Here is a 15,665-nt window from a genome sequence, read left to right on the forward strand (position 1 = left end):
GTGTGTACCCACTCACAGCCTCCTCCAAAGTCATGGCAACTTTATTGTCAGTGTGGCCAGGGCGGGGGAGGGGCCTCAGTCATGATAGAGGCGCAGGAGGCAGCCACGGAGGGTGCCCATGTAGCGGTCCCAGAGCGCCTGGTGCCTGCAATGGTAACAGTAATGGTGTTGGCTGATGTCGACTGGATCCCCATGACCCTGCTCCACGTGCTCTCAACACCTTCCCTCGTTTAATCCTCACAGGATTCCTATAAGCCTTAATGCTGTCACCCCCAGCTTATGTCTGAAGGAACGGAGGCACACAGAGAGAAAGGAACTTGTCAAGATCAGGTCAGTTTCTCAGCGATGGAGCTGAGACTCTGGTCAACAGAGTGACTTCCAACCCCAGGGCCAAAGAACAGGGAACTCAGAGTCTGCAAGAGAGCTGGGCCCCAGCAGGGGGCCAGTAGGATAAGGAAGCCTGAGATCTCTCACCGGAAGCCATCCAGGGAGTGGACCGAAGCCGAATACTGATTCAGGAAAAACCGCACGTCATTCAGCGGCCAGTGGTCGGAGCGGCAGGGTTCCACGAACTGTGGGTCCAAGGTAACATCCAGCACTGGTACAGCCCAGGGACAGGCCAGGATGGGGTCAGAGGGCAGCCAGCAGAACAACTCACCTTCTCCACGAGGTCTACAAACAGGTCTCTGACATCCTTATTGTGGGTCAGCTTGGCGGCCACGTTCACCAGCCCCCGGGACAGGTTCTGTCGGGGAGGGAGCCTGGGAGTTCTGCCTTCTGTCCGAAAGAGGCTGGGGGCTGAAACCACATCTATCCACCTCCCTCAATCAAGTAACTCCCCAGCGTTTAAGAGCTGGCTCCCCCCAGGGGCAGGCAGAGGGAACAGCAGCACTGCCTGAAGCCAACAGCAGAGCCGCTGGGGGGGACAGGGCTCTGGAGGCTGAAGATGCCCCAAGGATAGAGGCTGGACTGGGCCACAGACCTTGAAGTTGGCTTCCATCTCCGAAAAGACACCAAGCTTCCCCCGGAGGGCAGTGCACACCAAGCTGAAGGAAGACAGGGTCAAGGCCCGCGCTGCCTGGGCGCCCACTTCAGGCCCCGCCCCACAGACCCCAGGGTCACCTCTTGTGCAGGTCTAGAAGGTCCTTGTCAGCCACAAGCACCTTGAGCTCCTTCAAGTCCTGGAGAAACTCCTTGTCTAAGTCCATGTCCATGTCATCCACCTGGGAGTCTAAGTGAGGCCCATGAAGGGAATTGACGTGGGAGATTAAAAAATGCCTCCTGTGATAGCCTGAGCTTCCCCCCCCACCACTTCATGGCACCCCACAAAAGAGCACGCTGGGTGTGACAGAGCTGGAGGGACTGGCCCCAAGCCAGAGAGACGCTGTGGGTCCCTTGTCTGCAGACAAGCTGTGTGTGGGGGCACTGGGCCGTGAGCAGAAGCGGCTGGGCAGGGGCCCTGAAGAAGAAGGGCTGCTGGGAACGGGGCCTGCACCCGGGTCAGTGGGAGCCTCACCGACGGCTCCGAGGGTCCAGTTTTGGATCATGAGCTCAGCACAGAAGGCAAAGTCCCCAAAGCTCAGATACTGCAGTTTTTTCTTCCCCGTCTCAAAGCGATTATTGGCAAAGAAGACGATGGCTGCATAGTCCCTGCGGGGTAGGGAGAGGAGGGGGTCCATCAGGGCTTGAAATTCCTTCTTAGCAAGCAGTTCCCAGCTACAACATCGGCGGGACCTCCGTGTTCTGGCCTCTCTCTACCCTAACTCACTGTGTGATGGGTTTCAAGTCACGTCTCTCTGGGCCTCCTCCTCTGGGCAAAGAGAAGGTTTCAGCCCGGGTCTCCTAAGGGACATGGTGGGAGACCACAGGGTAACAGCGACCACTTACTGAGTACTTACTAAGCCCCAGGGGCTGTGCCATCATGGGCTTTACCCATGGCACCTCACAACAGTACAGCTGGTGAATGGCCAGGCTGGGATTCCAACCCAGGCCAGTCTGAACCAAAGTACAACCCAAGAGAGGGATAACCATTGCCCTCCTACAGCATGGAGGTCATGCAGCTTGGGGCAGAAAACAAGGGTCAGCTTCAGGGTATAAGGAAGGAGTGTGCAGGAGGGGGAGGCAGTTGGCTCCTCACCTGGCCCCTCTCCTGGCCCCTCACCTGGCCAGCCGGTCGGACAGGAGGAAGTGCTGCTGGATGTTATCCACCAGGGAGCCCCGCATTTCCTCCACCACCTTGAAGACGCGCTTAAAGTTGTCGAACTGCAGGGCAGTTTGAGGAGAAGGACTGGTCAGGTTGCTCACTCAATAAACTGTTGCGTGAGCATCCCTCTGTCACTGACCCACCTATCCAATCACCAGACACGGATGGAGTATTTGCTATTCCTTCAACAAACTATTATCCCCTGCATTGGCAGGTGGATTCTTTACCAATGTGCCACCTGGAAAGCCCCATTAATTATTAATACCTCTTATCAATTCCCCAAATGTTCACCAGCTTCTGCCTTCTTGCCTTGGATAAATGTTTACTCACTCTTATCAACAAATTCACCCCTATTTTAGCATCATGCTCTCTAGTTCTTCACTAGTTTGTGCTGAAACTGACCTTCCTGGCTAAGCCCCAGGAACTCAAAAAAGAGCAAATACTAAGCCATCTTGGGGAGCTCACAGGAATCACACAGGAAAACCCTAAAGGCCCAGTTAGAAGGGTTACTTCTTCCTGGCACCACTGGCAAGGCTTTTGGACAAGGTGGTATATGACCACCCCCCTCAACCCCTGACCCTGCCTTAGATTTCAAGGGGTAGATATGTCCTAAAATAATACCCTGTAAAAATAATACAGGCAGGGGCAGATGAGCAAAAGCAAGCCAGGGCTGGGGAGTCTAAAGAGGGGGGCAGGGACAGGATGATAGGAGGGTCTGAAGATCAAGGCCAAGGAATGTGGCTGCTATAGGAAAGAATGGGAGCCATTCAAAGTTCGTGAGCAGAAGAAAGCTAAGGTAAAAATGTAAGCTTCTGAGAGGTCACTCTGGCTCAAGAGCAGGGGACGGCTTGGAAGGGGCAAAAAGAGAGGAGAGTGGAAATGAAGGCACTGCCACAGAGGTGTTGGAGTGGGCTGGAGGTGAGGCAGGAACCAAAGGGATGGCGCAAAGGGGTGGGCTGCAGACGGCTGCAGCGCCCACCTGTCTCCGGCAGCTCTTGAGGGTGATGCCTGTTTTGGTGCTGATATCATCCAGGTCTTTCTTGGTGCCCTTAGACAGCTTTTTGCCCAGCACCTCCCGCACGAAGGCCTCGTCAAAGGCATAATACCTGTGGGGAGTTGGGGACAACACTACTGACTTTGCATAAAAAGAGGTGAGAGGAGAGCTGACAGGACCTGGGTTTGGCCCCTTCTGCTCTCAACTTTCTCCCGGCTTGGGTAAGTCCCGACCGTCCCCGGGCCTCATCGTCAGCCTGCAAAATGGGTACATGGCCAGACTGATTGGCGTCCCCACCACCCGCCAGGTGAGCACCTCTCGATGAGCAGCGCCTGTCGAGAGGGCGGGATCTGGAAAATGAGCTGGTGAAGCAGCTTGGGAGGCGCGTGGAGCAGGCGCTCGAGCATGTGGAAAGTCCGGTAGTGGTCCATGGTGTCGCTCTGCAGCACCGCTGCTGTGGCGCCGGTCTGCTCCAGAATTCCCGAGCGCACCCTCAGGGCCACCGCGTCGCTCACTGGGAAGCGAGGGCTGGCATCAGGCCCGGCCCCGCCGACCCTATAAGTTCTTCAGGGATTTCAGCCCCGAGCCCCAGGCATTTCATACTCCCAGGCCTCTGCCCACTGCCCTATAGGAAGCCTAGTCCTGGCTTGGCCCCCTCTTCCATCCAAAACAACCGCTCCGCCAGACCGGCTCCCCCAGTCAGCCCCCCACAGACCCGAATAACCGTCCAGCCAAAGGCGATACACGTCCTCGTCGATGAGGGTCGTGTTCCCCACGAAGATGTCCAGTTCGCTGGTCATGGCGACGCCCGGACCCGGGCGCTACCGCAGCGCCCCAGCAGGAGCGAGCACTGCCCGGGCCCGGCGCGCCGCCGCCGGGCCACTTCCGGGAGCACTGACATTCGTCTCCCGGCACCCGGAGCCAGAGAAGGACCACTTCCGGGACAGAGCTAGTCTGGGCAGGAGCCGCGAGGAAAGAAGCTGAGGCGGAGACGGTTGGGTAGCCCCTCCTCCCAGCGGGAGGGGGAATCTCGGGTTCCTCGATGCCCAGCCCAGCCCAGCCCAGCCCACCCCACCCTCACGCCGGCCGGGTTTGCAGGAGGGCATCCAGAGCCAAGGCCTCTGGCTAGTTGTCCCTATCCCAGCAACCTTCACCCTCATATCCTCCTGGTTGTTCTGTGCCCTTTTGCGGGGAGCCCCACTACTTTGACCTGTATCCTGAATGTAGGAGCTCCACAGGGCTCTATGGGGTTCCCTGGTGACTCAGCGGTAAAGAATCCACCCGCCAACACAGGAGATGCGAGTTCCACCCCTGGATCGGGAAGATCCCCTGGAGAAGGAAATAGCTACCCACTCCAGTATTCTTGTCTGGGCAGTCCCTGGGGTCGTGAAAGAGTAGGACACGACTGAGCGACTAAACAACAGGGCTCTATCCTGAATCTTTTTTATGCAAAAAAAGTTGTCTGGCTCGTCTTCAAGGGCCCTTGCTGAGGGCCCCTCAGTCCATCCTGCAGATGAACCCCTCTCCTGAACATGGGGTACCTACTCCCATGGTTTTAAGCCAGTCGGCCCGCCTCCACCCCTCTAACTAATGACCTCCCTAATACAGCTTAGAGCTCTGTCTGGAAGTCCACATCCAGTCGGCCACCAACCTGTAACTCTTTCCACTCTGTTCCCCACAGCCAGACCTGTTGGTTTCCTGATCTGTTCCCACACACACACCCCACCCCCCGACACACCCCCACACCCCTATCCCCGTGTTCCTATCTCAGGAACAGCCCCTACATCCACCCTGTTCTCATACCAGAAACCTGGGCTTCTCCCAGACTCTTCTCTCTCCACATTTAAGTCTGCTGATTTGCCTCCTGAATATTTCTAGTATCTGTTTTGTCCTCTCCACCCCCACTGCACTGTCCAAGCCTAGTCCTTCTGCATAGCTCTCCTTGCCCACTGACACATTGTCCTCAGTAATCTTTCTGCCTACATCCCCTCCCTGTGGTCCATCCCACACAGAGCAGCCCAATCAACCTTTTTAAAAAATGTATTTTCAAAAATGTTACTCCCCTGCTGAAATCCTTACTGGTCTGTGTAAATGCTCCATCTTAATATTTAAAGCCCTTAAGAATTTGGCTCCACCTTTGTTGCCTGCCTTTCTCTCTTACCACTTTCTCTAAGAACTGCCTTTCCAAAACAGACATGAAAAACCAGTTTACTCCCGCTGTTCCTAAAGCATGGAGGCTCTTTCAGTCCCCAGACTTTCATCGTGCTATTCTCTCTTCCTCAAATAGCTCTCTCATGACTCGCCAAAGTCCTATACATCTTTCAGGGTCCCTCAGGTAGCACCTCTTTGGGGAAAGCTTCCCAGGTGGCCGTAGAACCCGCCTGCCAATGCAGGAGACATGAGATGTGGGTTCCATCCCTAGGTTGGGAGGCTCCCCTGAAGGAGGGCATGGCAACCCACTCTAGTATTCTTGCCTCGTGAATCCCCATGGACAGAAGAGCCTGCCAGGCTACAGTCCATAGAGTCGCAAAGAATCGGACACGTCTGAGGCGACTTAGCGGGTGGGGTCAGTCCCTCAAAATGTGGTCTTCCTCCATTTGCTTCTTCATCGCAGCTTGTCGCCTCTTCCAGATCAAGACCTCTTTAAGGACAGTATAAGGATATTACTCAAGTTTATTTCTGCATAGCCCTTACACACAATAAAAGTTTACTGAACAAACAAATCCATTGTATGCCCCTCCCACCGGACAGGAAACGGTCTGTGAGAGGGAGAATACGCTGATGATGTGAGCCAGGACGTTTGGACTTAAGTTTCCAAGGACTGAAAGCGATGCTCAGTGAGTCGAGACTCTACAGTTCGAGCAAAGCTAGGAAGGATGGAAAGGCGATCTGTCTGGATTTTGTCAGAGGGTGGGCGGAAGAGTCGAGGGTCGACACTGGAATCTTGGTTCTCAGAGGGAGCCGAGAGGCCTGGGCTCGAGCTTGAGGCAGTTTGGAATTGGAAGGTACAAAGCACGTAGTTTGGGGCTGACTGGCACCGAGGTCGGGGACGCGGATACTCAGAGTCAGCGAGCATCAGGGACACCGCGGTCCGAAGTGGGCGGGGAAGGGCTTCATTCTGGGAGCCTGGACCCCGCCCTCTTCCGAGGGCGCTAGCCTGGATTGGCTCTTCGTCCTCGACGTCATGGGGCCCCGCCCCGGCGCGCGCCCCGCCGCGTGCCCACCCCCGCGCGGCTGCTGCATCCTACGCTAGCTCCACCACAGCTTGTCCACTGAGCGGTTGCCTGAGCCCCAGCGGCGAGGAGCTCGTCGTGGGGCTCCTGGGCCGCGGCGGCGGGCAGGCGATGCTCCAGAGGCTTAGGCAGCCATGGAGGCCGAGACGGGCGGCCTGGAGGAGCTGACGGATGAAGAGATGGCGGCTCTGGGCAAGGAGGAGCTGGTGCGGCGCCTGCGGCGGGAGGAGGCGGCGCGCCTGGCGGCTCTGGTGCAGCGCGGCCGCCTCATGCAGGAGGTGAACCGGCAGCTACAGGGTCACCTGGGCGAGATCCGCGAGCTCAAGCAGCTCAACCGGCGCCTACAGGCCGAGAACCGCGAGCTGCGCGACCTCTGCTGCTTCCTGGACTCGGAGCGTCAGCGCGGCCGGCGCGCCGCGCGCCAGTGGCAGCTCTTCGGGACCCAAGCATCCCGAGCCGTGCGCGAGGATCTAGGCGGTTGTTGGCAGAAGCTGGCCGAGCTGGAAGGCCGCCAGGAGGAGCTGCTGCGGGAGAACCTGGCGCTCAAGGAGCTCTGTCTGGCGCTGGGCGAAGAGTGGGGTCCCCGAGGCGGCTCCGGCGGCTCGGGGGGCTCTGGCGCTGGGCCGACACCCGAGCTGGCCTTGCCCCCCTGCGGTCCTCGTGACCTGGGAGATGGAAGCTCCAGTACCGGCAGCGTGGGCAGCCCCGATCAGTTGCCCCTGGCCTGCTCCCCAGATGACTGAGGGCACAGCTTCCCGCCGACGCCCACCCGGATTGCTCCTCAAGCGGCGAGACTGCGGTGGACCTGGGGACCCGACGCCGCCCCGGCTGCGCACGAAGGGCCGATGGAATGGACTTAGAAACCCTAACACTGAGGAAGGCCCCTGACTCTCGCTGGCGGGGCAGTAGGGGGACTGGAGGCTGGAGTGGAGGGACTTACTGGGGGCTGGGTGGAGGCTAATAAACTGAGGCGGAAGCAGAGCCCATGGCCCGGGCGCGTCTGTTTGGAACTCGCCGGCGTTGGGACGAGGGCGGGGACCATTGGGGGTACCATTCCCATCTGGAGGGACTGTAGAACTAAGGTGGCTGACTCCCCCGTTAGCTCAGTCCTGGGGCGGGATGTGGGACAGTGGTGAGCCATTGGCTTCCCCCATCAGGCCCCAGGATAGGCCGTGATCCGGCCCCAGAAGTGGCTCCAGCTCCCTTCCCGGCTCCTTCCTGTCCAAGACAATGGGGCAGGAAGCAGGTGCGGGGGGCCTAAAACCCACTCAGCCGCCTCCCGAGAGGCTGGAAGGGGCCTAACAGCGCCCTCCGGTGGCACACGCCGGAGCACTGTGGGTCCCCCACCGGGAGGAGGATAATCCTCTTGGCTTGGCACCTCACAGCACTTCTCTTCCTCTTCTCAGTCCTGGAGATGAGGCAGAACAGATGTAGCCTCATTTGTCAGATAAGAAAATCGAGGTCCAGAAATATCAGTTTGTCCAAGGTCAGGTAGTGAGTTGGTGGAGCTGAAATGGGAGCCTGAGGCTTCTGGTTCCAAATGGTCTCCCTTTAGCCTCTGGGTCCAATGAGAGCAGGCTAGAGCTTCAAGCCTTTTATTCCATTTTGGCAGGTTTGTATAAAAATACTCTCTTTAGGAAAATAAATAGCAGCTGCCCACGCTGTGGAGGCTTGGAGCTAAAGTCTTCTCAGAGCTGGGGGCTGCAGGTCAGCTCTGGCACTCTCCTGAGCCGTTCCTTTTAGGAGGCACTGGCAGAGTGTCCTGGTTCAATAACCTGGTGCTGCTGGCAGTGGGGCTGGGTGAGTTAGTGTTCTAGGCTGGTAGAGTATCATCTTCTGTCAGGGGTAGGGTTGGGTGGATCACAGGAAGAGGTGATGAAGACCATAGGGGTGATCAGCAGGGGATTAGGGCTCCAGAGGACCTCTGAGAATCTACAAAGTCCCTTGGGAGCTGCCTGGAATTTTCTCCAACAAATGGGAACTATTTTGTCTCTGATTTAGTGCAAATTGTGCTAGAGAAGCCAGCTCTGGAGAACCAATGGGCAGCTTTGGCTCTACTAGGAAGCAAAATACGCTCAGTTTTGTCTGGAGGGATGGAGAAGAATCTGCTGGGGTTGGACATGGGATATGATCCAGGCCAGCTGGACCAATGTGCAGGGAAATACTGGTTAGGGTGGCACCCACAGGGAGCGGGAGCTGGAGTGCCTCATAAGGCCAGGAGTGTTGGGGAGCCCAGGGGATCAGAAGAGGGGTCCCCACTGCTGCTGCTACTCTTGCGATGGGCTGAGGCACAGGGCTCTGGCGTACTGGGGTAGGTGAAGACCAGACTGGGGGTGAAAGGAGTCAGGGAGGGTGTGGTCATGAGCGTGGGAGTGTGCAATGCTTCGGGTTCAAGTACAGGCCCTGGGGAAAGGGAGATACATGGCACAGGGCGGGAGGGGCCTGGCGGGCTGCTGGTGCCGCTGGCACCACCTGTGCCGCTGGTTTCGCTCTCCTTGGCCCCTTCTGGGATTTTGCAGATGGGGCGGTGGGCTTCGAGCACCAGCTCCAGGCGCTCCTTCTGCTTCTGCAGCTCCTCAATCTCTCGCTGCAGTCCAGATTTCTCATCTTCCAGTTTGTCGGTCTCCTGTGGACGATAAGGAAAGGAGTAAAGAAGAAGAGGGCTGAATGTCGCAGAGCCTCCCGCGGTGGTAGTGATTGGCAGGTTGGGGCGCGGGGGAGGGGAGGTTGGGGGGAGTAGAGAGTCTCCATCAAGTCTGGACTACAACTCCCATGAGCCCATGGGAGAAAATGGGCACGATTCCCATCAGGCTCGGGGGCACCTTCGAAGGATATTGTCCGGCCTGCTTCAGCTCTGCTGTGTTCAGAGCGAGACAAGCTGCAACTAATTTTTAACCACTTTTTCCTCGTCTCAGTGCCGCTCCAACAGGGAGCTGGGGGGAGGGGATGTATCTAACGGCGCCTCTTGCGGCCCTTGGGAACTGGGGACCCTCTGAGGTTGGGTGGGCCTGGACCAGGGTACCCTCTGCACTCGCTGGTGCTCACCGCCTGCAGGAAGTCGGTCAATTCTTTTCTCCGGTTCCTGCACTTGGCCGCGGCTAGCTTGTTCCTCTCCCGCCTCACTCGACGGCGTTCCTCCTCCTCGGGGCTGATCTGGGGGAAGGAGGGTTACAGAGCAGTGAGGTGGACTCTGTGCTGCCGGCCCAGTGGTAGGACCCTGGCGGAGGGCATGGCAGCGCAGGGACGCCCTCAGATTGCTCTTTGGGACCTCCCCAACCTGACCGGTTCCGTATTTAGTAAGCTTGGATTAGTCAAATTTCCTCCTCACTCCCAGCTTTTGCTTCCTATGATTCCTCTGGGAATGTCCTCCCTGTCCCACTATAAATCCTAAGCCTCCTCTCCCAGGACTCAACTGAGATCCCTCAGGCCACCACGACCCTTCCTGGAAGTCTTCTTTCATTCCACAGCTATAAGTGGCCGTTGCAGCCACTCTTTTTCAAAGAAACCTCATTCTTTTCAGTCACTTGATAACCAAACCTCCTCTTCCCCAGAGGCTCTAAGCACTAAGAGGGGCTAATGAGAGTGTCTATGTAGTTATTTATTGGGAACCCTCTGTGTGCCAGCTAAGTGCTTTACATGGATCCTTAACCCAGCTTCTCTTGTAAGGAGCCAAAGGCCAGGGAAGATGAATAACTTGTTTGTGGTTCCAGAGCAGAAATTAAAATCCATGCACTCTGGGGCTTCCCTGGTGGTCCAGTGGTTAAGAATCTGCTTTGCAATGCCAGGGACACTGGTTTGATCCCTGGTCCAGGAAGATCCCACATGCTGGAGAGCAACTAAGCCTGTGTACCACAACTACTGAGCCAGCGCTCTAGAGCCCGTGCTTTGCAACAAGAGAAGCCAACACAATGAGAAACCTGTACACCACAAGGAAGAGTGGCCCCTGCTTGCTGCAGCTAGAGAAAGCTTGGCAGCAACGAAGACCCACCAAAGCCAAAAAATAAAATAAATAAATTTTTTAAAGAATCGATGCACTCTATTTAACACTAAGAAAGGGGCCAGCTGATGGAAACCACCTCTTCTGAAAAGGAGCCCATTCATAGCCCATCTAGGAGTATGCAGGATCAAAGAGACATGGCTGAAGGAAGTCCAGGAGCTTGCCTCTGGGGCTTACACCATGGTCTCCTTCCATCTGGTCACAAGAGCCAGCCATTCTTTTTCTGCAAAAGCCAGCCCTGACTAATCGCACATCTTTCTCAGGATTCTAACTGTCCTTTCCATCCTCTACCTTGCTGTCAGAGCAAACTCATTAAGGGGCAGCCCTCACCCACTACAGTCTCAGATACTGAAATGCCCCAGGGAGAGGAAAGAGGAACCAGTCCCTTAAAGACCCTCTTAATCATTTATTTGGGCAAGACCTTTATTACTAGCAGTGAGCAGCCAAAAACCCTGGTTTGGAAGGCAAATGTTTCCAGCTCTTTCAACGTCAAGCCTTCTCTTACCTCCTGGTGAGACACTGTGGCTTGGTGGGTATGATCTGACTTTAGAATTGGACAGTCCTGTCTCATTACTCACTCCTTGTGTGACCTTGGGCAAGTGACTATCTCTCTGTGCCTTCATCTCCTTAGCTGTAAAATGGGGGAAACCCAGAGTTCATTCCCAAGAGGGTTTTTGTGAGGATTAAATGAGTTAGAGAAATTGAGACTCAGAGTAGCTGAAGGAAACCCTTTCTGTTCTCTTCTCAGCAACACAGACAGCATAAGCCCACCCTCTCGTACCTGTCATCAGGTGGAGCCCCTCTCCTGCCCACACAGCTTTCCACATATATACCTTACATGTTCTCACCTCTACCTCCATTCCTGCTCCTGCCATCCCCTCTACCTGGAATGTCCTTTCCATCATCTTTCTCCCTATGCAAATCCTACCCATCCTTCTAGGCTAATATGCCTCCACCTCCAAGAAGCCTTCCCTGATCCAGAAGTGACAGCATTGCCCTCTGGGTCTCCCCAGGGGCTCTCATCACTTTCTGTTTTGGCCAATAGTAATCAGTGGACCTACTCTCCCCACGCCCCTTCTCAGCCTGTGTTCTGCTTCTGGACAAGAGTTTATTTTCTGCACCTCAGCACCCCTGTGGACTCAAGAACCTTTGTGAGCTCCTCTGCTTCTTACCTGTTCACAGGGCCGGCGACGCACCCCTGGAGTTGGGCCCAGGGCCCGTATGACTCCTGGCCGGGGCTGCGGGGGACTGTATGGGGGATAGGCCAGAGGCCTGGGGTAGCTGCTGGGTCCCAGGAAGTGAGGCTGAACCATCCACTGAAGCTCCTGGTTGCCACTCACAGTGTTGATGCTTGGCACGAGGTGGAACTTCTGAGGGATAAGACATGGAGGGCCAGGGATAAGGTCTGTGTGGACTGAGGGGCTTCCAGTAATAAAGTGTGAATTCCAGGTGCTATCCCAGCCACTTTAAAAATACTGATTCCTTATAATTTGCACAACAGTATCTTCATTTTAAGGGCTTCCCTGGTGGCCCAGCGATAAAGAATCTGCCTGCATTTCTGATGCCAATGCAGGAGATGCAGGTTTGATCCCTGGGTTGGGAAGATATCACTTGGTGGAGAAAAAGGCAACCCACTCCAGTATTCTTGCCTGGAGAATCCCATGGACAGGGGAGCCTGGTGGGCTGCAGTCCATGGGGTTGCAAAGAGTTGGACACGACTTAGTGACTAAACAACAACAAATCTTCATTTTCAGACAGGAAAACAGTTGTCCTTAGACAGACAGTCAATAAGTGGGAAGTGAGGTTTGGGTCCAGGTCATCAGAGTCTTACCAACTCCTGCACCCTGCCTGAGTCCCATCTGCACAAAGAAGATAATGACAGCCCTAGGAAGATTCCCTGGGGAAGGAAATGGCAACCTGCTCCAGCATTCTTGCCTGGGAAATCCCATGAACAGAGCAGCCTGGCGGGCTACAGTCCATAGGGTCACAAAAAGTCAGACACAACTGAGCGACTAAGCACAACTTCAAGGGTGACTAGGAGAATCAGGTAAGAGAGTGTGTGTGTGACAGAGCCAGGCAAGTGGCAGGTACCCAACATACAGGGGCCATGGTAGGCAAGAGCCATTGCTCTGGGTTCAAGCTAGCCCAGTTCTGATCTTAGCTCAGCCATTTACTGACTGTCAGGGTAAATTATTTATCCTCAATATGCCTCAATTTCCTTGTTTTTAATATTGTCATAGGTGAGGATCATTTCCCTGATGCCAAGAAGTACCCTTCAGTAGCTCTGAGGTCACAGTTTAATTGACAAATTAAAAAAAAATTAAAAAAAAAAATAGTGGCACAAAATAACAGGTTTTAAAATCCATGGGGTCTTAGATTCTGTGAGACAAGGTAAAAAATGAGGTGGAAAGTGCCCAGCACAATGCAAGACTGCACAATATGCGCTGCCTCGATTCTTTCAGCCAGAAATGTGAGGAATGGGTTGAGATAGGGACTCAGTGTTCCGGAGACCTGAGCTCAAGCCCTGGGGCTGGGCCCTGGGTGTGGGCCCCCAGCCGTCCGGGAAGCTCCCTCAAGCCCAGGCAAGTCTAGACAGCAGTGTCCCCGGCTCAGCGCTGCGGGCCCAGTGGCCCAATGACCCTAGTTCCCAGCCTACGTACCGCCGGCGGCATCTCCCGCTCCCGACGTTGTCAGGGCCCGGGCCGCTCCGGGCCAGGAAGGGAGGGGCGCCCGGGGTGAGTCACCCACCGTGACTCGGCCGCCGTGACTCGGCGGAACGGACGCCGCTCCTTCCCTCCCCTAGAGACACGTGCTCATCGCCCCTCGACAGGAAATGGGCACCTGCAGCCTCCCAGGTCCCCCCAGCCGGCAGCGGGCGCCGTTCGGTGTCGAGAGTCGGGGGCGCGGGAGTTGCCGGTTGCAAGACCCCGTGCACGTCCTGGCATCTCGCGGTCTCCACGCGCCCCAACCCGTAAAGGGGTCAAGAGCCAGTCTCCTGGACCCCACCAGCTCCACTGCGGCTGGACGGGGATGAGGACTTGGCGATGGGGTGGAGAGGGACAAACAAACAGGCAGGCACACGGACGACCACAGACAGACTGCCCAAGATTCCCAGTCTGTCCGGGCAAGCCGGCTGGGGGAGCCAGTGCGTGGGGACCTCTCGGCCGCGGCTTAGACTCCGGACCTCGGAAATGTCGTCCGAGATGGATCGGGACCCTCTCTGATCCGGTCGGGGCTGGGACTAACCCCGGACCAAGGGGGTCCCCTTCCGAAGCAGATGGGACAAAAAAATTAACGGTGAACAGGAGGAAGGAGAGGAGGTAACAGAGACGGAGGGACAGAGAGACAACGGACAGAGGGGAAGGGGGACGCGCGCTTGGGCCGATGCTCGCAGAGATGTGTTCCTCCCGCCGCGCGTGCTCTGCTAGGCTGTGGGGCAGAAAGTGCCTTTGGACAGCGGAGAGTAGGCAGGATCCGCTGCCACCGCTCCGATACCTGGTCCCTCCCCCGGTTCCCGGTCCCAGTCCCCGAGTGTGCCGGAGCGGCCCGCGCTCTCCTCGGCGCTGTCCACCTGTGGACTCCAGGTGTCGGGTTCCTCTCACCTGCTGGCCTGTGGCCGGGGGCTGAGTCGGGCCGCCGTACGCACCGCCGGCGCCGGAGCTCGGTCCGGGTTCCCCGTAGTCTCGGAACATGCCCTGGGTTGGCGGCTCTGTGGGGTCCGCGTCGGCGGCTTCGGTTCTGACTCACTCGCTCCTCGCGGAGTCTTTTCTTTTTATGAATGAAAAGTCCTCGGGCTGAACCACTTCTACTGGGGGGGTGGGCGGGGGAGGGCGGGCGTTTCTCCGCGGCTCTGGTCACCTCCAGGCTCCACCTCTCCAGACGCGCCGCCTTTTATCAATCCGCCCTGAACTTTTCTGTCGCCTCCCACAGTCCAGTAGCCGACTGACTCTCGGTGGGGAAAAGGGGCGGATCTGGCGGCTCCCAGGGACAGCCGCGGGCCCGCCCCCTCTGACGTAGCTGCCCAAACATGGTGCGATTTCCTCGCCGCGCCCAGGTGGAGCGAAGGATTCCCCCGCGGACCTACGCACCTGCGAGCTGCCGGGCGCCCCGCTCCGCCCGGCCCCGCCCCGTCCGCCTAGCCCCGCCCAGCCCCAAGGAGCCGACTTAGCCTTCGCCCCCCCGCCACCGCGGTCCCCCCGCAGCCCCACTGCTTGGTCTAGCCTAGTGTTTGCATGCGTAAAATGGGACAAAATATTCACAGAGCGACCTTGCCACGCGTGGGAAGTTAGAATGAAGAATATGAAAGAAGTCTGGAAACTGTACATCGGATTATCAACGTGATTGATGTTCCTAGTATTACCATCATCATCTGGCTGCTTATTCATGCCCGGAACCATGCTACTGCCATCCAAGTCGTGACATGAGTCCCCTTCACTGGCGCTGTTTTAAGGTTCAGGTATACGAAAAAGTGAACAAATGACAAACCAGAGTTACAAAAATGGTGTGTATTTTAAATAATTACAAGGATATATTAATAGTTTGAACTACCCACAAATACAATGCAATACAATTGCCTTACTCGCAGGATAATTTCAGGAGCTGTAGCAAGTTTTAATTCAGAGCCCCTACCAGTAGTGAGAGCCTGTCAGCTGAGCCTATTGGATACAGTTCTGTGTTCTGATAAACCCTATCTTCCTTAAATACTGTAACTGCTCTTCCAGGACTGTGTTGTCATCAGCCTTGTTTGGTCTGTGTGAATGTGAGGCCAGGACCAAGTGTCAACAACTGAAAACCAACAACTCTGGGAGGCAGGTGCCTTTATCAGCCCCATTTTGCAGATGGGGAAACTGAGGCCTGAACAGAGTAAGGAGCTGCTGGAGTCACATAACTACAGAGAGGGAGAGAGCTGGGCTGTCCTGCTTTCCACTGGTACCTCCTTTTGATTGGCTCCAATTTTGTCCTCACATAAGGGAGATTTCAGGAGGATGGGGTCCTGGACTGCCTTCCTCAGGGACAGAGGCCGCGGTTGGTGGACGTATTCAGGACTTAGAACCAAGAGGCCAGCTTGGCCCTGGGCTTCCAGTCCCAGAGCTACCATTTTCTGTCTCTGTTACCCTGGGCAAGTCACCTTCCTTCTGAGTCCCGCTCCCAGTGGGAATAATTGAGCCTCCTGCTGACCTCATGGGGTGGCTGTGGGATTAAATGAGATCACAAATGTGAAAGTGCTTTGTAAGCTAT

General features: G+C 56.3%; 3 protein-coding genes across 3 annotated transcripts; 1 reads left to right on the forward strand and 2 right to left on the reverse strand.

Annotated features, from left to right (window-relative positions):
• Positions 1 to 25: 25 nt before the first annotated feature.
• Positions 26 to 4,107, reverse strand: LOC102392729 (FGF1 intracellular binding protein). The gene is made up of 10 exons (XM_006056442.3): positions 3,913 to 4,107; positions 3,513 to 3,711; positions 3,183 to 3,309; positions 2,162 to 2,262; positions 1,517 to 1,650; positions 1,123 to 1,231; positions 983 to 1,046; positions 659 to 745; positions 475 to 572; positions 26 to 145 (listed from the first exon to the last, which is right to left on the reverse strand). The coding sequence occupies exons 1-10, from the start codon at positions 3,995 to 3,997 to the stop codon at positions 76 to 78; spliced, it is 1,074 nt and encodes a 357-aa protein (XP_006056504.1). The 5' UTR covers positions 3,998 to 4,107; the 3' UTR covers positions 26 to 75.
• Positions 4,108 to 5,852: 1,745 nt separating this feature from the next.
• On the reverse strand, positions 5,853 to 14,242 carry FOSL1 (FOS like 1, AP-1 transcription factor subunit). Its single transcript, XM_006056439.4, has 4 exons — positions 14,030 to 14,242; positions 11,600 to 11,797; positions 9,476 to 9,583; positions 5,853 to 9,056 (listed from the first exon to the last, which is right to left on the reverse strand). Exons 1-4 carry the CDS (start codon positions 14,117 to 14,119, stop codon positions 8,637 to 8,639), a joined length of 816 nt encoding a protein of 271 aa, XP_006056501.1. The 5' UTR covers positions 14,120 to 14,242; the 3' UTR covers positions 5,853 to 8,636.
• On the forward strand, positions 6,565 to 7,411 carry CCDC85B (coiled-coil domain containing 85B). The gene has a single exon (XM_006056440.4). The coding sequence runs from the start codon at positions 6,565 to 6,567 to the stop codon at positions 7,171 to 7,173; it is 609 nt and encodes a 202-aa protein (XP_006056502.1). The 3' UTR covers positions 7,174 to 7,411.
• Positions 14,243 to 15,665: the final 1,423 nt, after the last annotated feature.

Source organism: Bubalus bubalis, chromosome 5 (assembly GCF_019923935.1).
Source record: "Bubalus bubalis isolate 160015118507 breed Murrah chromosome 5, NDDB_SH_1, whole genome shotgun sequence".
NCBI classification, from domain to species: Eukaryota; Metazoa; Chordata; class Mammalia; order Artiodactyla; family Bovidae; genus Bubalus; species Bubalus bubalis.